Raw genomic sequence first — 17264 nt, 5'->3', positions numbered from 1 at the left:
CTAACACAGTTGATGCCTCTGAACCGCCGAACATTTTGGTTCGAAATACCGACAAAAGGTCAAACTCATTAAATTTGATGTTTTTTGGAAATTTCGCGGATGAATAAATATTTTTTGTGAGAACACGGTGGGTCTTTTGATTGATAATTGGGAGGTAGCCTGAAACGCTTCGACGACTACTTTTTATTGCAGCTAAACTCGAGGTTAAGACAAGCAGTTATAGCATATTTGAGAAGTGTCGTGTCGCTTGAAATTTATGTTAACAGCACGTAGTTATACTATACTTACCACCTAAACACGTAGCTGAACTCAAAAAATCTAAAATTTGATTAAAGAATGGAATTGTGTTATTCTGACAGGTCTGTCCCTTTTCTGAAAGCATTTTGAAAACAAACAGGTGCACAACTTAAAAAATCAAATTAAAGCGCCAAATTTAAAAAACAAAAAAGTTAAAGTAGACATAATCTGTTGAATGTTGCAGAGGCATAACAGTCCTACAATTTTTAAGGTATTTTTACTTATGATACGAACTCCTTTAAAGTACCTTTGTTTTTTGCTCCATACGTAATTTTTCTATCTTTTGGAAAACAGGTTTTTTTCCTTATGAAGTTGTTTAAAATGCGACAGGCCATTGCTACGTAAAAAGACCATATGGTTTTTTTCCTTATGACGGCAGAACTGGGGTCATATATGTGGAACGATAGTGTGTGAGGGAGGGCGGACTATCCAAACATTTGTTATATTTTTGGTCATAACATAACTCTCGTGGACCAGTGCATGCATATACTCCACCTGTAGGTCTTTCCAAGGTTGACATTAGTCAACGCACTTCAAGCATGAGTGGTACTCTAAATAGGGTACTGAAACGGGACAGTTTGTCGAACAAATTTTTGCACTCTAAAAAAATCTGGAAACATTTTTCATACAAAATAGTACTCTATTTGGCAGCTGTCACTCGAAGCAAGTGCGTTGCATTAGTACAACATTACAATGAACCTTAGATACAATTGCTAAAAGTTTCTTATGTGCAGAATAAGCACCAGCTGAATATCACCAGCTGGTGCATAAATAAAAACACTTTGTATTGTAAACAATTCAAAGACAACCTACACACAGTGCATTTCTACGTTAATGTCATATATGCGCGCACATAACACGTATGAATGAAGAATGTGTTTTGATTGTGTATCAAACAATAAGTGTGTGTTAGTAGATCAGCTGGTGATATTCAGCTGGTGCTCATTCTGCACATAGGAAACTTTTAACAATTGTATGTATCCTCTAGAATCGACAATTGTTCGTTCCCCAATCTGAAGTTTTCGCAATAGCACTCTTACTGATTGGATGTATGTCGGTAACAGTACATACAGGCACGGATTGGCTTACTTTTCAGAGTGTAATGAAATTTCTTTTCGCAGAATTTTTTAGGCTAACAGAGGATTTATAATATAAAATATAATTTAGAGTGCCATTCGTATTCTGATTTCTTGCTTTACTAGTTCTTTCTCTTTGAGTTCTTTTAAAAATCTTATTCTTTCAACGAAACAAAATTTAAGGTCGGATCTGGAGCCACCCTTTGAAACAAACAGTTCATCGGCCGCACCTATTGACAAACGAACCGAACGGATTATATACGCAAAACCGCTTGTACAGGTAAAGGCCCTATGACATTAGTAAAAAAAAATATTTTTATTATGTCTCAACCGTTAATAAGACTGCAATGGGACTATTCGAGGAGTACTGTGGTTCAAGTACAGTTCATGGTGTTAGATATTTTACCGAAAAAAAGCGTCATTGGATGGAAAGGTGTGTGTTTACAGTTTTCCTTTAGGAATTGAGCATTAATTACGATTTAAATGTAGGCTTTGGTGGATATTATCCTTTGCATCAGCATTGTTTTATTGTGGTAAACTAATTCAAAATGTCTACATTAAGTGGGACCACAGTCCGGTTATTGTAAGTTTTGCTGAGAAATCAACACCAGTATGGGAAATACCGTTTCCAGGTATAATTTTGAGCTTTACATTTTCTTGTGGTCCTTTTCGTTTCATATGTACTATCTATTCCTTTTAGCTGTGACAATCTGCCCCGAAACTAAAGCCAATATGTCACAACTAAATTTTACTCATGTATATCACCAAATAGCAGCCACGAAGAAGCCTCCATTTAACATTACTGACGAGGAGTATGTAATAGCATATTACTTCCGAGGTTCCAAGTTGTGTATTTGATAAGTGGGGTGTTAAAGCCCGACCCGACAACTGGGATCCTCGTAAGTACAATGCTTTACGTGATTAGGCAATGTAAATAGAGATCGTTAGCTAAATGGCCGCTAACGCTAATTTCCAACGCTAGATCCCCCGCTAACGCTAAAATCAACGGTAATGCCCTGTCAATAAATGGCACCATTGTGAATGCATACACATGGACGACGAAATTTTCGATTTATTATTCATTTATTATTTTAAAAGGTCATCCGGATCAATATTTTATTACTGCAATCCGTAGATCTAATTTGCAGGAAGGCAGCGACACTGTGCTGGAAAAAATCTATAAAAATCTATAAACTTAACAATGTGCTGTTCGACGACAAACATCCTCAACTACACAACAAACACGTGGTTAACCTGCAATTGAAACACATGAAATTAATTTTGTGGTTATTACTTCCACAATGTGATCGGATCATTATTTTATCAATGCAATTAGTAGATCTGACTTGCAGGAAGCCAGCGGTATTGAGCTGGAAAAGTTTTATTCACTTTTGATTGCAATAAAACGTTTTACGAATGACATTTTCCAACTGCATGTTCGTCGTGTGGAGGATACTATTTGTAACATTAAAAAGAGAATAAAAAACGTTTCCAGCTTAATACCGCTGGCTTCCTACAATTCAGATCTACTAATTCCATTGATAAAATGTTAATCCGATCACATTGTGGGAGTAATAATCACAAAATTATTTTCAGGTGTTTCAATTGCAGGTTAAACACTGCAAATTAGATCTACGGATTGCAGTAATAAAATATTGATCCGGATGACCTTTTAAAATAACAAATGAATAATAAATCGAAAATTTCGTCGTCCATGTGTATGCATTCACAATGGTGCCATTTATTGACAGGGGATTACCGTTGATTTTAGCGTTAGCGGGGGATTTAGCGTTGGAAATTAGCGTTAGCGGCCATTTAGCTAACGTTCTCTAATGAAACATGCCGTAACACGTAAAGTTATATTTATCGTACAAAAATTTTCCGTGTTCTTTTTTGAGTGATGAGTTTCACTCAATGAGCTGTCGATTTTTTATGTTTTCTGTTACTTTTCTTGAAGAAAAGACGATGTAGCTCAGTATTTTATCTGTCTTTATTTTATGCCAAATATTTCGCGCATCATATTGGATGACATCTTCAGTGGCTGTAAAACATACATAATTCTTATCTTTATTCACAGAATCAGATCCTGTTTAGCATTTTACCTGAATTTCACTGATTTTACAGTTTCGTCATATAAATTATCACAGATTCTTCAACTAACATGGGCTTGTATGGGGAAAAAAAATCCATACAAACTTCGGCGATTTTTCGTGACCACTAGAAATTTTTTTCAAAAATCGCGTCAATTGAGAAAAATGTTTATATACCAACAGAATATTTTGTATAGTATGTACACTAGCGGAATTTTGAAAACCGACACATTTTCTCTTTCGTACTTTACTGGTTTTTTTATGAATTTTGCATGTGCTTTTATTTGGAGAAATCAGAAACTCAAGTAAAACACAGAAACAGAAAATGTGTCGGTTTTCAAAATTCCGTGTGTGTAATTTCCAATTATCGACAAAAAATGTTTTTCCATACAAGCAAGAATCACGTGACTAGGTTCAATCACTTCTTGTTTGTTTGTTTATTTACTCGAATTGTCAACAACGTCAGCTGTCCGTAGTCCGATTCACATTCAATGTTGTGGTCAAGTCTTCTTCTGTTTTCAGACAGAAGACATAAAATGCTGAGCTACATCGTCTTTTCTTCAAGAAAACATACAAAAAATTTTTAATTTTTTTTTTAATTCAGTGACGAATTAATGGCGGCTGTGTTTCAAATTTGTGAATCACATTTAACAGAAGATTTCGAAGTCGGTACAAATTTTACAAATAGCTCGATAACAGACTTACTAAGAGATGTAAGCACGTGTGGCCTCTGCTCGAAGAATTATGTAAGAGATCGTGTTAATAATTTGTTTCAGACTGCTCCGAGTTCTATCGACACACTGCTTATCTGCAAATTCAGAAACTTGGTTGAACACTGCCAGCATTACTTTGAAGAAATTATGACCGAAGAAGGACTATGTTTTACTTTCAACACACTGAATGGTTCGGAGCTGTATAACGATGAGTAAAGACAACGCACTGTCTAGCACCGAAGCTGACTTTGCCGTCACTCAAATAGAGGACTGAACCGATCAAAGTTGGCTATTCTTTTTCATACAACGGCTATCAAAAATTTTTACAAAATAGTCAACAGGTGTGTTTTTGGCCTTCTAATTGAGTTATGTCAAAGTCAGCTTCGGTGCTTGACAGTGCTTTGGTAAAGACGAAATTTAGGAAATTGATTGACAAATAACCGAATGAATCTTTGTGTAGCCTTAGTCCCGATTACACACGAATCGACCACAATATGTCTGCAATGTTTTGGAACCCAGAAGATGGATATGAGACTTCGATCGAAATAGACCCGCGAACATATCCGTACCGCGTATTTGGTTCTGGTGCACGAGTCGGTCTTTTCGTTCTGTTGACATTGTACGAACAAAATTTGGAATACATCTGTCGTGGTCCGGTACAAGGATTCAAAATTTTATTACACACACCCGGTGAAGTCCCACAGGTGTCGAAACACTATTTCAGAGTGCCGTTGCTGCAGGAGGTATTCTCAATGTCAATTCGTTGGTTTTAATACGTGCAATACCAAATTTAAATAAAATTCATGATTAGGTGTTGGTGTCAGTAAAGCCAAACATGATGACTACATCGGAAGGACTGAGACATTATGAACCGAACAGGTAAGGCAATAAGATGGTTTTAAGTAGCTACGAATTTTAAATGAAAGTCAGGAAGTGGAATAAGAGAGTCCCTTTGGTTTTTAGGCGACAGTGCTACTTTGCATCGGAACGAAAGCTGCGCTTTTTGAAAGTGTACACTCAAAGAAACTGCGAGTTGGAATGTCTAGCGAACTTTACATTGCAGTATGAAAAGATTTCCTTCACTTTAACAATTCACTTGGTTGATTCTTTTTTATTTGTTTAGGGCATGTGGATGTGTGAAATTCTCCATGCCAAGGGATAAGGATACACCAATCTGCGGAGCTGCGAAAATCACTTGTTACAATGCAGCAGAAGACAATTTGTTAAAGGAACAATTTACGGAAGGATTGACTCTTGAACCTGGCCCTGAAAGAGTGAAAGCCTGTAATTGTTTACCGGCTTGCACTTCGATAACATATGATGCAGAAATTTCACAAGCTCCATTTGATTGGGCGTCTTTGTTTAATGCTTACGACCTTCCTTCGGACGAATTTACAGGGTAAACATACTGTCATAAAATGTCTGAAGTGACTCGCGTAACATATCATTCCACCTTTAGTATACAACCTGCCCGATTGTCAATTTTTTTCAAAGAAAATCAGTTCATCACCTTGAAACGTTCGGAATTGTATGGTCCAACTGATTTTCTGGCTAATTGCGGTGGTTTGCTTGGACTTTTTATGGGTGCATCATTTTTGAGCATTGTCGAATTGCTGTACTTTTTCTCATTACGATTGTGGTGTAATTTACGTTCGCGCATGCATCGAAAGCGAAAGAACAAAATTGCCGATTCAGCAGTACCAGGAATCGTTGTCGTTAAGCCAAATAACGACGATAAGAAGGAGTAGATAAAATACGAGTTAAAAACACAATTTTCTTCCAATATTTTTGTCTAGAGTTTTAGAGTTTCAAAATAAAAGTTGCAATTTCCATGTTATCTTCCCGAAATTATTTTTTGATCGTTGATATTAATCTAGCAATCGCGACTATTGCATAATTCGATTCGCGGTTTACATCGTTTGTGAATTTGTTGTTATCAAAAATTTATCTTATAATGGGGAAAGCAAGACAATGGAAAAACGGAGGTCCAGAAGATACCATGCTCAATAAACTTATGAAACAAGGAAAAGTAAATAAATTTTCCAAACCGGCCGATTTGCAAAAGACGATTCCGGAAGTATTTGGCTCGTTCACTTCCCAAGTTATACGAAACCATCTGAATATGAACAAACGAGTGAACGGTCTATATTGTAAGTCGAGTAAAGAAATGGTGTACTTTTAGGTCTCTTAGTCAGTCTTTTTACTTAAAGTGGACGGACACTCCGAATCCGATGAGGACAAAGAACCCAATAATGATGTTGAACAAACTCCGGAGAGTTCCAGTCGTCCGAGTGACGATGTCAAGATGGACAGTACCGGAGCCAATACCTCGCATTTGAATTATCCATCATTAACGAAGGAATTCGAATGCCCTGACACTGGAAAACAGAAAGTGTTGACTGTCGTTACATTGCCCGGTGGCGTTAAATACTTAACCGTCGAATTGAATGACGCTGGAACAACTTTCTTCGTGAAATATATTAGGCCAAAAACAACGTTTACTGTAAACGATTTATTTAAGACCCGGTTGGATAACGGTGAATTTACCACATATCATCCCATGTTGGCATGCTTCAAGTCAGCATTGGCTGGCGTACGGAAAAGAATTGATTTGGCTCCGGATGGTGCAATCAAAGTTGCATTACCGTTTAAGGTACAGACGACAGTTGATTCGTGGACAAAATGGGGTGTGAAACGCGACGACGGCTCGCAGGTTTTAGTAGCTGTTTTCTCAGGGTACGAAAAAGAGTACGTTAAAAAGGCAGCCGATGAACGAGTAACTACAATTTTTGTAAATAAAGTGTGCTGCAATTTGACACAATAAATCACGGAATAATTCATTTGTACACGAAGTTTGTATTAAATGTTGATATTAATTAATGTACTAATGTACTATTCTTATTTGTGAAATTTTGCGAAATTTAAGAAAATTTTTAGATACCTACTCAATCGCTTAAGTCAATAAATTTATTCAACGAGTGACAGTTTAAACTGTTTCAGGCATACGGTTTCAGCTGTCAGGGAACTGCGTGAATGGACCAAGACAAGGACCTTTTATAAGTATCATTAATATATTTTTGTAATTTACTTCATGAACCTCAGCATCATACTGTGCCTCGTGTCATAATTCTAATAAAGTACTTTGCATTCTATGTCATTCATTCATTCAATTCCTTCAATTTGAAGTGTACTGGAGAATCTCCAGTGGATGTTAATAAATATTATGCACATATTACAAAGCGGTCGAGGCTTGCCGAGACGGCTTGTCATACGTGCATATTCTTTTTTATCGCATACGCGGTGTGATTCCCCGAAAAAATTATTCACCTCGGCAAGCCTCGACCGCTTTGTCATACGTACATAATATTTATTATCGCATAAGCGAAAACGAGACAACAAGATATGCGAATGACACTTTGACAATTTACAGAAGCATAATGTTTGTTTATAGATTAGATTAGATTAGATTAGATGGGAGGGTGTAAGCCCAGCACCTAAGCCTCAGATGGGCCTGTTGTGCTATTGTACAAGTCTCTTGATCATATGGACTGTGATTTTACATCATATCTCTCCCGACTTAGATTGTTCACAAATCGACCGTGTGTTAACGTCCCATACGTTGTGAATTCTCCAAGCCGTGGGTGGTATGCGAATACCACAACCATCACTAATTGACCTGTACATTTTCCCAAAGATGGCGCTATCAACATTGTCATGTTGTAGCTCTTTCTACTATTGACATTATGTCGATATGGTTTCTTTTATGGAGAAAGCGAATGTTGGGTTTTTTGATATTTCCGACTTTGTTACGGTTACGGCTATTAGTTTTAGGTAATAGCAAGTGTCTAATCACCATAGGCCATGAGTTGCCTCTTCGTATAAATCGCCATGCCACCATGTGACTGAACTCGTTCTGGCGTTGCAGGTTGTAGCGTTTGAATGATTCGTATTTCGTCATATCCCTTGACATCCATACAACGTATCAATCAATAGATCTGTTAAACCTCGCGGTCATTTTGGAGTACAAGATAGTTTCTGTATCTTGGGATTGTACCACAGCAAATTTGTAAAAATTTGCTATGTGGTTTTGGGGTGTCAAATGAGAACCCGAAGCGTTTGTACCTTACCTGCACTAAAATTGACTGCCAGATGCCATACGGCAATGTGTCATTTTCGTACATTAATCGAGCACGTAATTTAGCATTAGCTTCTGGTAGAGTCGATTGTTAATCCGTAAACCGACGCCACGAAGCACATGTTAAATAACAAAGGAAATAACACAATTGTTGATATCGCACAATGAGGCGAGAACGACTTTATTGATCAAAGAGAAAATGACCTACGAGAACAACACTTTGACTTCGTTAATAAAACCTTTAAAATAATTTCACCATTTAAACATTACAGCAAAATAAAAACACCAAAGCCGTAAAAGTTGGCACAGAAATTAGACAAAATCGAAAATGAATTCACACACAGCCACACAAAAGAAACACTTTTAGAGAGCAACGCATAAACACGTCCGTTCTCTGTGACTGCCGTTGTTTGTTTATATATCCTAGGTGAATAATTTTTTCGTGGAATCACACCGCGTATGCGATAATGATAAATTATTTGTATTTGTGACATAATTAAGACACGTCCCTGTTTGCACCAAATACATCACGCTAGAACGAATTTTCAGATATTTTCTTATCGCTTCCCTTAGCGCTGTAACGTCGACAATTGATAGGAATGGGTTGCGAAGCGACGCTGAGGAAAATCCCGCCTCTTGATACAGCATACATTGGTATACGGTAGTTGACCTACAAGCATCGACAAGTCGTAGTGTTCCAATTTCAAATATTAGATTCGCTGAAAGTAATGCGGTTTCAAAATTATAAAAGAATGTCTACGAATCTCGTGAAATTTGAGAAATTTGTGACATGCAATTTTGCAATTTCACAAATAATAGGCACTGACTTTACATAACAAGCATGGGCAAGGCAGAATGAATTTCGTTGCCAACTCGGGTCATTTATGAGTCGAGAGCTCTAGCGCCAAAGCCACGGGTTCAGATAATAGTACATTGAATGACAAGGGGCGGGCATCAACTCTCGCACACGGTTGAATTTTTTTACTTTTGCCCCGAGTCGTTCATACTATTTTTTTTGATACCAACATCGAAAGTTTATACGTATCGCAAACAGCAGAACAAAATGTTGAAATATGAAGACATTTAGCCAGAAAATGCGGGGGTCCAGGGGGCGGCAGCCTCCTGGTATATCAAAAATTTAATTATTTAGCCATCACAACAACAACACACACAAAAATTAACAAATAACTAACAAATCATTCAGCAACAAAAAGTATCAACTTCGTATGTTAATTTCAATAAGAGCACTGGCGCACGCTTTATTTCAATTTTGATCGCAGTACACTTATTGACAAGAGTCGACTATTACATTAGGTAACGTCAGATTTTTCGTCCATAAATGCCGAACCATAACGCTAACCCTAAATCCTGACCATAAAGGCAAATGTCAAACAATAAAGGCAAATGCAAAAATAATTAAATTTCGACTCGATGGATTCTGATCAAACAAAATGCCACTGTGTAGTGCATGATCTCAGGATTCCGACAAAGCCATTAGTTTTCCAATCGGACCAACATCTCCTGAGAGACTAGGCCCCACCACTTGGGTGGGTCATTTCCCTTGACTGACTATCAATACTTTCAATAATTCCAGTCTCACTTGTCTTACCATTTTTAAAAAAGCTGTTGTTTTGAAAAACACAAAATTATAGTCAGATGAAAAAGCGAAACAAGAATGGTCTCTTAGTCTCTTTGCTACATCATTAATTGAGTATCTCTTTTATTTTCACTGGGTGTTTAGAAAACTCAAAATTTATTTAATTTTCTTCAGAGCTGCGTGAATCGAAGGTTCAGCGAGCGATGTTTTACATCCAATAAGTATGAGTACTTAAAAACTCTTTTAAAATGGCATATTTCTTGCCTTCCTCTTGAATAAATTAAACTCGTGTGAATTACGGCCCTCGCTTCGCTCTGGTAGCAAAGTTCACACTCGTTCAAATATTCATAAGCCTAAACATGGAAAATAGGAAATTATAACACGATGTGATCAGGAGAGGCATTTTTGAGTATGTTATACATACACTGAGAAGAATACAAACAAACAATATTTACAACGATTGAATATTGTCTCCTAAAAAGCGCAATGAGTGGAAGGTCTAGCGACGTACGTTTCACTCCTAATATGAGTCTCCTATATAGTCTTCTAAAAGCGCTGAAAAGGTGGCGTATTTCTTGCCTACCTCTTGAAAAAATAATACTCGTGTGAATTGCGGCCCTCGCTTCGCTCTGGCCGCAAAGTTCACACTCGTTCAAACATTTTAGGAACGAAAAAAATTCTTTTTTAGAATACGGATTTCACGCAAAAATTGTCGTATATCCCAGATTACTAGTCCAATTAAATTCCAATGTTCGAGTTTAACCACATGAATTACGCTACTGGTCGAAATTGATTTTTGAAGCCTCTGAGAATTACTAGAGCTATCAGTTTCTCAAGCAAGCAAGCAAAAACTCTTTTGGGAAGTACTTCTTAATTGTTAGACCAGAAATCCAGAATTTCACAACTCGTCAAATAAGAAATTTTTCTGGAAATCCGTTGCAAAAATGTCGTGGTATAACAAGTTATATTTACAATTACTCCAAACTCACTACTCCTATATCATTCTCTGTCAATTAAAACAAAAATTTGAAAATCGGGTAGAAATTTTACTCAAGTTATCGCGCGGTAACAAGAGAAAGCGTCTGTGTAGAATTTCTCCCATCTCGTTGTTCGAACATTATCCATCTGCAAACTCAGCCTCAAGAGTTTCAATCTTCGTCGATTAAGACAAAATCTTTGAAAATCGGATAAGAATTATGGAAGTTATCGCGGTAACAAGTAAAAAAATCTCTTGAGGATTACTCCCATCTCATTACTCCAATATTGCCCATCTACGAACTTAACCTCATAATTTTCATTCTCCGTCGATTAAAACCAAAATTTTGAAAATCGGTAAAGAATTACTCGAGTTATCGAGTCCACAAGGAAAAGCGTCTGTGTAGAATTTCTCCCATCTCGTTGTTCTAACATTATCCATCTGCAAACTTAACCTCAAGAATTTCAATCTTCGTCGAATAACCTACAAAATTTGAAAATCTGATAAGAATTAGGGAAGTTATCGCGGTAACAAGGAATAAAATTCTCTTGAGAATTACTCCCATCTCATTACCCCAATATTGCCCATCTACGAACTTAACCTCATGATTTTCATTCTCCTTCGATTAAAACCAAAATTTTGCAAATCGGTAAAGAATTACTCGAGTTATCGAGTCCACAAGTGTACGGACGTTTTCTGTATTTAACGTTTTTTGCCAATGTAGAACATTTTCAAAATATCAAAGTGAACTTAGCGTTACGGACATTTAAGGGTATTTTCTTTCATAAGACCCTGACTTTCAGTCAAGGGCTTTATTGTCAGGATTTAGGGTTAGCGTTATGGTTCGGCATTTATGGACGAAAAATCTGACGTTACCTATTATGTAGTCGACTTTCGCATTATGTATATTGACTTTCGCTTTATGTATTCTTTCTTTCTCCCCGCTCAAACACATAACTTGCATTTTTTTACTTTCGCCCCGGATTTCGAGGGTATGTTGGTATCAAAAAAAATACTAATTACTTCGAACGCATTTATGTTCATAATCCCTATAGGTAGTCTACCTCTATGGGCAGAGGTTTCTATTTTCAAAAACTACTTGTATCCGGGAACTTTGTGGTGCCACAAGTTTGCATCGTAGTGTTGAAAAGGGTCCCAATTTTGAAATACTTATGGGGACCACTTTGCTACCAACGAAACTCTAGTGTCATTTATCCACAACTCTCTACATTAGGGTGGTCCAAATTTGTATGATTTTTTTTTCACTCATAGCTTTGGAGTTTGGCACAAAACATTGAAGAAAGGCCTGTTGGATTAGCACAAAAGTGCACAAGTATCCAAAGAATGAAACAAATATGTGGAGATGAGTACATTCTTGAGTGATGATGCTTCAAAAAAAAGTAGTTTTTTGAGAGGATATTCATAAAAAATTAATGATAGAAATTAGTAGAGTTTCTCCTGAGCTACAAAATAAGCTCACGTCAAAATTTATTCCGCGCGTGTGGTATTTCTGAATAGGTAAGTTGATTAATAATCTGGGACATGTAAGCTTTTTGAAATTGCTTCGAACTATTGCGATGATCGTTTCTTTCAAAGCCTAAAATTGAGAAAAAGACGATATTTTATGGAGTTGACTTTTTTGCTGAAACAAAAATTATAATTTTGGCATATTTTATACCTTGAAATAATAATTTTAAACTAATTTCAAGACTTACCTCGAAGTTTACCTGACGTAGGTTCTCTACAAAATAACTAAATACTGACTCTCGCATTATCAACCGGTATCAAATTATGAGATAAATTCTGAAATTGTGTCCCATTGCATGAAAATAAGTAATTCATACCTGCATGTACTGTACACAGTTCTGCAATCTCTGTGGAATTTAAACTTGTGTTAGATGTTGCGTTGCTGTTTCCAGGCCAAATTTAATGTACTCTAATTGTAAATATATCATAATCGATTATCATAGGTCAGGTTGGTTTTGTGAAAACTAAACTATAACGAAACACGGAACAACTATAGTTTCAGGTGAAGCCAACCGTTGAACGACGTGGAAATCGCAATGTAGATCCCAATACGCTTGAATTGACAGTATGCAACGCTCTTCAAGCATGAGTGGTACTCTATATAAAGTACTGAAACGGGGCAGAAGCATGAGTGGTACTCTAAATAGAGTACTGAAACGGGATAGTGTATCAAACAAATTTTGGCGCAATAGAATTTTTTCATGCATTCATTCATTCATTCATTCATACAGGGAATAAATAATTTCGGTGTGCTAACTCGCCTAGCTGGGTAATAGAGGTTTTACCACGTCAAATAGAGTAGCATTTTTATACGAATATAACCTTTACGTGTTACGACATGTTTCATTTTTATTTACATTGCCTAATCACGTAAAGCATTGTACTTAATTGAATATTGAATAACACCCCACTTATCAAATACACAACTTGGAACCTCGGAAGTAATATACTATTAGGAGCGTTAATAATGGTAATTTTGCTGTGACATAAAGAAAAAAAAGGAAATATTCGCTAACTTCGATTAAAGCAGTACTTCATTTTTTTCTATTACCATGCTAGGTGCTTTGGGTGTACTAAAAGAAACTATTAGATCCTTTAAATTGAAATAAGTAAAATAGTCGCTATGGAATGAGATGTTGAAACCCCATCTAACAAAAAAGCGAAAACTAAAAACGAAAGCAAGAAAAATAAATTCACCATAGCAGCCGGAAGTGGTCCAAAAACAAATCAGCTAATGCGTCGTCACCTATCTTTAGCAGTGATATGCTACTGCAATGTGCAAAATATCAGTATAAAATATTTGGAGGCTGATGGCATCACAATAGGTTTTGCACTTTTGTCATTATTTCTTCATATGAGTTCCAACACACAATATATTTAAGTGTACACATAAATGTATCAAAATTTGGAGGATTCTTGACGTCTGTCATTCGAGTGATAAGGCTGTAGGAAAAGGGATGGACTACCTCTTGTTTCTTCAAGGATTTCTTTATTACTGACGAATAAATATTCCAGACACAAAGTTGCTTACTACGATCCATAAAACTTATTTCAATGATCAGTTGCTTTGACCATTCCAACAAAGGCTAGAAGCAGTGCCATCAGTATTGTTGTATTGTATTGTTGTCATGTTCGTAGAAAAATGTTTGCGCTGCCAGGTTCTAGGCGTAACATATTAGTATTAAAATATCCTTGACAATGTCATTTCACCAACTCTTATAAAAAGCGTGATATTCTTTGAAATTTTTCAGTCACTTTCGCACTTAACAGATGACTGGATAATTATAATAAAACTTTTACTGTGGGGAATATCACCAGCAATTGACTCATTGGACGGTTTGGTTTAGTGTTGTACTGTGCAATAATTACAGTTACTACTTCTCTTCATAAAAGTTTCTTAGTTTATGTTTTAGGCTGTTTTGTCTCTCGAAGTTTTATGAAATTACAAAGTTATGAGAGCGATTCTTACTTGGAGTGAATTGAAAGTTACTGTTTAGTTAGAAAAATGGAAGTGACTGTGGAAACTGAATTCGAATTATTATTATTCGAATTCGCCTCGCTCGTTTGATAACATCACATCTAATGACAAATACTGCCACTTTTCGCAACTAGTTGCATAATAGTATGTTACGTCACTGTTTGTAAATATTTGTTTAGGCAAGTGTGAGCGAGTGTGAGCGAGTGTAAACGAGCCGAAGGCGAGTGGAGTAATCACACGTGCCTAAACAAGCATTTACAAGCAGTGACGTAACACATTTTACATGTTTGTGGACGGTAAGTGCATTTTCCCTGTCACAAGCAGTGATGTAAAGTGCACTTTACCGTGCATAAGCATGTAAATTACTATTATGCCTCAACCGTTTATCAGGCTAAAATGAGACTATTCGAAGAGTATTGTCGTTCAAATGCGGTTCATGGTGTCAGATATTTTACCGATAAAAAGCGTCATTGGATAGAAAGGTGTCTACAGTTTTGCCTATGGAATTATTTGACCAATAATTACGATTAAAATGCAGGGTTTGGTGGATGTTAGCATTTGCATTGGCTCTGCTTTGTTGTGGTTACTCAATTCAAAGTGTCTATATTAAGTGGTATAGAAGTCCCATTATTGCAAGTTTTGGTGAGAGATTAACACGAGTATGGGAAATACCATTTCCAGGTATAATTATGACCTTTACATTTTCTTGTGTCCATTTTAGTTTCATATATCTACTACTTTCAGCTGTGACAATCTGCCCCGAAACTAAAGCCAATATGTCACAACTAAATTTTACTCATGTATATCACCAAATAGCAGCCACGCAGAAGCCTCCATTTAACATTACTGACGAGGAGTACGTAAAGTTATATTTATCGTACAGAAATTTTGTGAAATTCTTAATTCAGGGACGAATTAATGGCGGCTGTGGTTCAAATTTGTGAATCACATTTAACAGAACATTTCGATTTCGGTACAAATTTTACGAATAGCTCGATAACAGACTTACTAAGAGATGTAAGCACGTGTGGCCTCTGCTCTAAGAATGCTATAAAAGATCGTGTTAATAATTTGTTTCAGACTGCTCCTAGTTCTTTCGACACATTGTATATCTGCAAATTCAGAAACTTGGTTGACTACTGCCAGAACTTTGAAGAAATTATGACCGAAGAAGGGCTATGCTTTACTTTCAACACACTGAATGGTTCGGAGCTATTTACTGAAGAGTAAAGATGAAATTTAGGAAATTGATTGACAAATAACCAACTGAATTTTTGTGTAGCCTAAGTCCCGATTACACGCGAATCGACCACAATATGTCTGCAATTTTTTGGAACCTAGAAGATGGATATGACACTTCGTTCGAAATAGACCCACAAACATATCCGTACCGCATATTTGGTTCTGGTCAACAATTCGGTCTTTTCGTTCTGTTGGCATTGTACGAACAAAATTTGGAATATATCTGTCGTGGTCCGGTACAAGGATTCAAAATTGTATTACACACACCCGGTGAAGTCCCGCAGGTGTCGAAACACTATTTCAGGGTGACGTTGCATCAGGAGGTATTCTCAATGTCAATTCCAATTAGTTAATACATGCAATACCAAATTTAAATAAAATCCATGATTAGGTGTTGGTGTCAGTAAAGCCAAACATGATAACTACATCGGAAGAACTGAGACATTATGAACCGAACAGGTAAGGCAATAAGATGGTTTTAAGTAGCTACGAATTTCAAATGAAAGTCAGGAAGTGGAATAAGAGAGTCCCTTTGGTTTTTAGGCGACAGTGCTACTTTGCATCGGAACGAAAGCTGCGCTTTTTGAAAGTGTACACTCAAAGAAACTGCGAGTTGGAATGTCTAGCGAACTTCACATTGCAGTATGAAAAGATTTCCTTCACTTAAACAATTCACTTGGTTAATTTCTTTATCATTTGTTTAGGGCATGTGGATGTGTGAAATTCTCCATGCCAAGGGATAAGGATACACCAATCTGCGGAGCTGCGAAAATCGCTTGTTACAATGCAGCAGAAGACAAATTGTTAAAGGAACAATTTACGGAAGGATTGACCCTTGAGCCTGGCGCTGAAAGAGTGAAAGCCTGCAATTGTTTACCTGCTTGCACTTCGATAACATATGATGCGGAAATTTCACAAGGTTCATTTGATTGGGTGTCTTGGTTTAATGCTTACAGCAGTCCTTTGGACGAATTTCCAGGGTAAAAGTACTTCCATAAATTGTCTGAAGTGACTCGCGTAACATATCATTCCACCTTTAGTTTGCAACCCGCTCGATTGTCGATCTTTTTCAAAGAAAGTCAGTTCATCGCATCGAAACGTATGTATGGCCCAACTGAATTGTATGGTCCAATTGATTTTCTGGCGAATTGCGGTGGTTTGCTTGGACTTTTCATGGGTGCGTCATTTTTGAGCATTGTCGAGCTGCTGTACTTTGTCTCATTGCGATTGTTTTGTAATTTACGTTCGCGCATGAATCGAAAGAAAGAAATTGCTGATTCAGCGGGACCAGGAATCGTTGTCGTAAAGCCAAATTCCGACGATAACGAGGAGTAGATAAAATACACCACACAATTTTCTTCACATTTTTTTGTCTGTCGAGTTTCAGAATAAAATTACACTTTAGATGTTATCTTCCCGAATTTTTTTTTACAGTGCTATGAAAAAATTATCATGGCTGGAGCGGCAGTCGTGCTCGCGCGTTTCCATAAAAAAGCAAACGAAGTAGCTTTGGGCGTACCACTATGTACACGCGAAAATTTTACTTTCGCCAAGCTGTCCTATGTCATTGCAAATTGATTTTTAAAATATTCTCACTTGAAATACAAAACGAACGTATTATAATCAAAATAGT

The 17264-nt window shown here is 36.8% G+C and overlaps 1 protein-coding gene and 1 pseudogene across 1 annotated transcript; both read left to right on the top strand.

Annotated features, from left to right (window-relative positions):
- The first annotated feature begins 1720 nt into the window (after nucleotides 1-1720).
- Nucleotides 1721-5985, top strand: LOC119071409 (annotated as a pseudogene).
- Nucleotides 5986-6130: 145 nt separating this feature from the next.
- LOC119071408 (pickpocket protein 28-like) lies at nucleotides 6131-16966 on the top strand. The gene is made up of 11 exons (XM_037176287.1): nucleotides 6131-6326; nucleotides 6387-6912; nucleotides 14928-15070; nucleotides 15134-15245; nucleotides 15298-15406; nucleotides 15470-15615; nucleotides 15672-15954; nucleotides 16023-16090; nucleotides 16175-16273; nucleotides 16336-16611; nucleotides 16672-16966. The coding sequence occupies exons 1-11, from the start codon at nucleotides 6131-6133 to the stop codon at nucleotides 16964-16966; spliced, it is 2253 nt and encodes a 750-aa protein (XP_037032182.1).
- Nucleotides 16967-17264: the final 298 nt, after the last annotated feature.

The sequence above is a fragment of the Bradysia coprophila genome (assembly GCF_014529535.1).
Source record: "Bradysia coprophila strain Holo2 chromosome IV unlocalized genomic scaffold, BU_Bcop_v1 contig_144, whole genome shotgun sequence".
Lineage (NCBI taxonomy): Eukaryota > Metazoa > Arthropoda > Insecta > Diptera > Sciaridae > Bradysia > Bradysia coprophila.
This window is presented reverse-complemented; position numbering and strand designations above follow the sequence as displayed.

Excerpts from the sequence above, each read along its gene's own strand:
- LOC119071408 (XM_037176287.1), top strand. The coding sequence starts at position 6,131 with ATGGGGAAAGCAAGACAATGGAAAAACGGAGGTCCAGAAGATACCATG. Across the intron at positions 15,246-15,297 it reads TTTAACATTACTGACGAGGA|GGACGAATTAATGGCGGCTG; the intron begins GTACGTAAAGTT and ends TTCTTAATTCAG. Across the intron at positions 16,091-16,174 it reads AGACATTATGAACCGAACAG|GCGACAGTGCTACTTTGCAT; the intron begins GTAAGGCAATAA and ends TTTGGTTTTTAG.